The sequence below is a fragment of the Limulus polyphemus genome, unplaced genomic scaffold, assembly GCF_000517525.1.
Source record: "Limulus polyphemus unplaced genomic scaffold, Limulus_polyphemus-2.1.2 Scaffold4259, whole genome shotgun sequence".
NCBI lineage: Eukaryota > Metazoa > Arthropoda > Merostomata > Xiphosura > Limulidae > Limulus > Limulus polyphemus.
The window spans coordinates 21,402-25,811 of record NW_013669869.1 but is presented as its reverse complement, the minus strand read 5'-3'; the positions used below and the strand labels follow the sequence as shown (position 1 = coordinate 25,811).

The window sequence follows — 4,410 nt, the reverse complement described above, 5'->3', positions numbered from 1 at the left end:
TCCTCATAGCACCTGATCCTCACACGTCGACGACCAAAAACCAATAAAATGAGAAGTAACTTATTGGAGGAAGGGGTCCTCATAGCACCTGATCCTCACACGTCGACGACCAAAAACCAATAAAATGAGAAGTAACTTATTGGAGGAAGGGGTCCTCATAGCACCTGATCCTCGCACGTCGACGACCAAAAACCAATAAAATGAGAAGTAACATATTGGAGGAAGGGATCCTCATAGCACCTGATCCTTGCAGGTCAACGACCGAAAACCAATAAAATGAGAAGTAACATATTGGAGGAAGGGGTCCTCATAGCACCTGATCCTCACACGTTGACGACCAAAAACCAATAAAATGAGAAGTAACTATTGGAGGAAGGGGTCCTCATAGCACCTGATCCTGACCCTGTGAGTTAACTTTCTTAATGCACCACCTAATTCTGTTCAAGATATCAGCTGACTCTGTGAGTTAACGTTCTTAATGCACCACCTAATTCTGTTCAAGATAACAGCTGACCCTGTGAGTTAACCTTCTTAATGCACCACCTAATTCTGTTCAAGGTAACAGCTGACCCTGTGAGTTAACTTTCTTAATATACCACCTAATTCTGTTCTAGGTAACTGCTGTACCTGTGAGTTAACTTTCTTAATGCATCACAGGTAGCTCACCCCTTGGTGTTAATACTCTGTTGACCAACCGTGTGTTTTACTTTTTTGTTGCTATCCCTTAGTGTTAATTTTCTGTTGACCAGCTGTTTTTGTTACTTTTTCAGTGTAATGCATTTTCTGTTTTAGCAGTCTTAGCTTAGTATGTTGTTGCCCATCAGATCAGTAATGTTTACTAATCCATCACTGGTTCAAAAAATAAAAAAAGGAAGGATTTTTTTGGCAATTTTATAGAAACTTTTCAAGCACATTTCTGATGGTTGTACTTTTTAATTTAAGTAAGATATGGTTTGTACCATGATTATTTATGTCAGTGTTAACTCTAACTAGATATGATATCATAAACATTAGTTTGTGTGCTCAGGGTGATGTTGAATGAAAGTGTAATAAACATTGTTGATGATAATTAGCATATCCTCTAGATAAACCTTGATGCTACAGTAAACCTTGTTGATGATTAGTATATCCTATAGATAAAACTTGATCTTACAACTGTAGCAGTTAGAGATGAATTTAAAGACCAATTACTCTTCGTATTTGAATAATGAGGTTTAGATGGTTCTCCTGTTGAGAAATAATTGATAAACTTTGAAGATTAGATTTTGTTTTTGTATATTTCAATCCGTCCAAATAAATGTCAAAGAGACAAGTCTTGGAGTTTTTTCTTTCAGTAGAAATATAAAACTTTTACTGTGTGTTGTGAGAATAGAGAATTTAAATTTCATTTCATTCATATTATTTCTTACTTGTGGTTAAAAAAAATAAATCAGTTTTTGTATTTGGTAAAAATTCTAGAGGACAAAAAAAATTACATAAGAATATGTTACTTCTCATTTTATTGGTTTTTGGTCGTCAACGTGTGGCACCACCTAATTCTGTTCAAGGTAACAGCTGTAATTTACATTTCTATTCAGTATCATATTTTCCATCCCTACTTAGGCAGAACTCTCCTTGAAAGTTTGTTACCTTGTCAGGCTGATATTCTCAAATCACTAAGATGATACACACCTCATTAATAAAGATGTTCTGACCACTTCCTGGAAAATGGCCAAGATAAAAAATTTTCACTTGACATGTTACCCACCCTTTTAACTCACTACACTTGACAGGTTATCCCCCTCCCCTGTTTTCAATTTTGATTAATATACTATTCTTCCACCATTATATAAATATTTTTCACCAGCTAAATAATAATCATTTAAAAATGTATAAATTAGATTAGCTTGTGTTTTTTTGAGTCAACATGAAATTCCTTAAAAAACTAAAATCATGTAAATCTGTTAAAAAATAAAAATTTTCTAAATTCATAAAAAAACTATTTATATTTATTTCTTTTTATTATTAAGATTTATGACATTTTTAGTGCTTTTGAAACTTAGTTTAAGTGTACATTAATAAATACTTTTCAAGTATTTCTCTGTGATTTTTTAGGTTGCTTTCTACAAATTTTATTGATCGAAAACGTTTCTTTTAATCCAGCAAATCTATGAGAAAATGGTATCAAGAACTATATGCTTTTAATCGTGATCTTATCAACGGGTATAAAATTCGATCAAACAATCATGAAGAACTCCTGTCATGTCTTAAGCAAGTGAACCAAACCATACAGAAAGCTGGCAGGCTTCGAGGTTAGTATCCTCGTCTATGTAGAACATAAAACTGTTACTGTCATGTCTTAAGCAAGTGAACCAAACCATACAGAAAGCTGGCAGGCTTCGAGGTTAGTATCCTCGTCTATGTAGAACATAAAACTGTTACTGTCATGTCTTAAGCAAGTGAACCAAACCATACAAAAAGCTGGCAGGCTTTGAGGTTAGTATCCTCGTCTATGTAGAACATAAAACTGTGAAGCTTTTGTTGGCAAGATCACTACTGATTTTAAAACTGTATTTTTTCCTTACAGGTAACAATTTCATAAACAATATTCATCTTGCTAGAAATATCGGCCATAATGGCAATATACTGCACATTTTTGGAATATTTTAACATGATTTTTAACCCAACAAAAAAAAATCTAACTTAAGAAAATAAAAGCAATGAAAATGAAATGTAACTTGTTTATAAAAGATTGAAGGGGGATGTAACTTGTTTATAAAAGATTGAAGGTGAGGATGTAACTTGTTTATAAAAGATTGAAGGGGGATGTAACTTTTTTATAAAGATTGAAGAGGATGTAACTTGTTTATAAAAGATTGAAGGGGAGATGTAACTTGTTTATAAAAGATTGAAGGGGAGAATGTAACTTGTTTCTAAAAGATTGAAGAGGATGTAACTTGTTTATAAAGATTGAAAGGGGGACAGGAGTGGAGAAGGCAGTAAATTGCTCTTGCTAAAAACATTAGCTAGGACTACAGTGACTGAAGTTGATTAGCAGTTTAAAATAAAATGTATTGAATGCTATCCTTATCAAACATTCAATTTGAGTGGTTTTACAAACAGCTGGTTAAACAGCGGTAGTCCATAATGTTTATTTACTTATAATAGTTTTGTAGACCATCCGTGAGAAATGTAAAGTTTTGAGAAGACAAGTTAATTTAGATGTTTTAGTTTTCCAGAACTACCATGCAGTTTATTTTCACTTAGCAAAATTGTACATTTTTTTCTCAAGTTGTTAATTGTATTGTAATTCTATGTGTATAAAGTCAGTTTCATTTTGTTATGTAACTGTTTAACACTTTTCTCTTGAGACTTTAGTAATTAAGGGTAGTCAATAATTATATATTTTGTTTTTATTCTCAGGTATTTTAATATGTGTTAAAGTATTATTCCCAAACCTAGAATAAAGTGAATGCATGCGATTTACCCTAAATGAGAAATTCCTTTAAAAATGTTTATATTTTTCCATATTCGTATATATTTATTTGATCTTTAAACTTTCTTATTTCCAGTTGGGAGACCCAAGACTCAAGTGATAAATGCCTGTCGAGCTGCTATTAAGAACAATAATACAAGTTCCCTAGTCAGAATTATACGCACTGGTGAGCCATAACGAACAGCTCTTGAATTCAGGACACGTTGTTCCTGAAAATCTAGTCGTCTGTGATCATCTTTAAATTGTAGAATGTTTAACGTTTCTTATTGTTTCTGCTCATGTATACAGTTTCGTGATTATTTTTTGAATATGGGAAACTGTAACTGAACGTTATTCCTACAAACAAATAGCACATAAGTGCACATACGTTAAGTTAGACACTTGCATGCTAATACTCAATCACGTGAGCATTTTTGTTTGCATGATTTTTTAGTCAACATTGAAATAATAACCAGTGATGTGTCCCACTATTCCTAACTATTTGTACATTTTGTCATTTTACTTTTGAAAAAATAATGTAACATTATTTTACTAGTTTGAGTACTGGCTTTATAACTATCTTTGTCAATAATGTATACAGTTTTATATTCTGACTGTGTGGCTCAGTATAATGTCTCATTTTTAACAAAAATCTGCAGGAACTCCACTAGATGTCTAAACTATCTTTATAGAATGAAAATTAATATTTAATTTAGGTAGATATAGAGGAGTTACCCCTGTGAGTTAACTTTCTTAATGCACCACCTAATTCTGTTCAAGATAACAGCTGACCCTGTGAGTTAACTTTCTTAATGCACCACCTAATTCTGTTCAAGATAACAGCTGACCCTGTGAGTTAACTTTCTTAACTTTGCCATCTAGTGGCTCAAAATGAAAGTACAAATAAAAATGGTTTAACCTCCAATAAGCACCAAATCTAATACTTTCACTGTTTA

General features: G+C 32.5%; 1 protein-coding gene across 4 annotated transcripts in view; it reads left to right on the top strand.

Moving 5' to 3' along the window:
* The window catches only part of LOC106470868 (Bardet-Biedl syndrome 2 protein homolog), a 34,533-nt gene extending 30,215 nt beyond the window's left edge, over positions 1-4,318 (top strand). For all 4 annotated transcript variants that reach the window (XM_022399511.1, XM_022399509.1, XM_022399510.1 and 1 more), the window contains exons 18-19: positions 2,143-2,291; positions 3,552-4,318. In XM_022399511.1, coding sequence (XP_022255219.1) covers positions 2,143-2,291; positions 3,552-3,652 — 250 coding nt within the window. In that variant the 3' untranslated portion in view covers positions 3,653-4,318. The remainder of the gene's footprint in view (positions 1-2,142; positions 2,292-3,551) is intronic.
* The last annotated feature ends 92 nt before the right edge of the window (positions 4,319-4,410 follow it).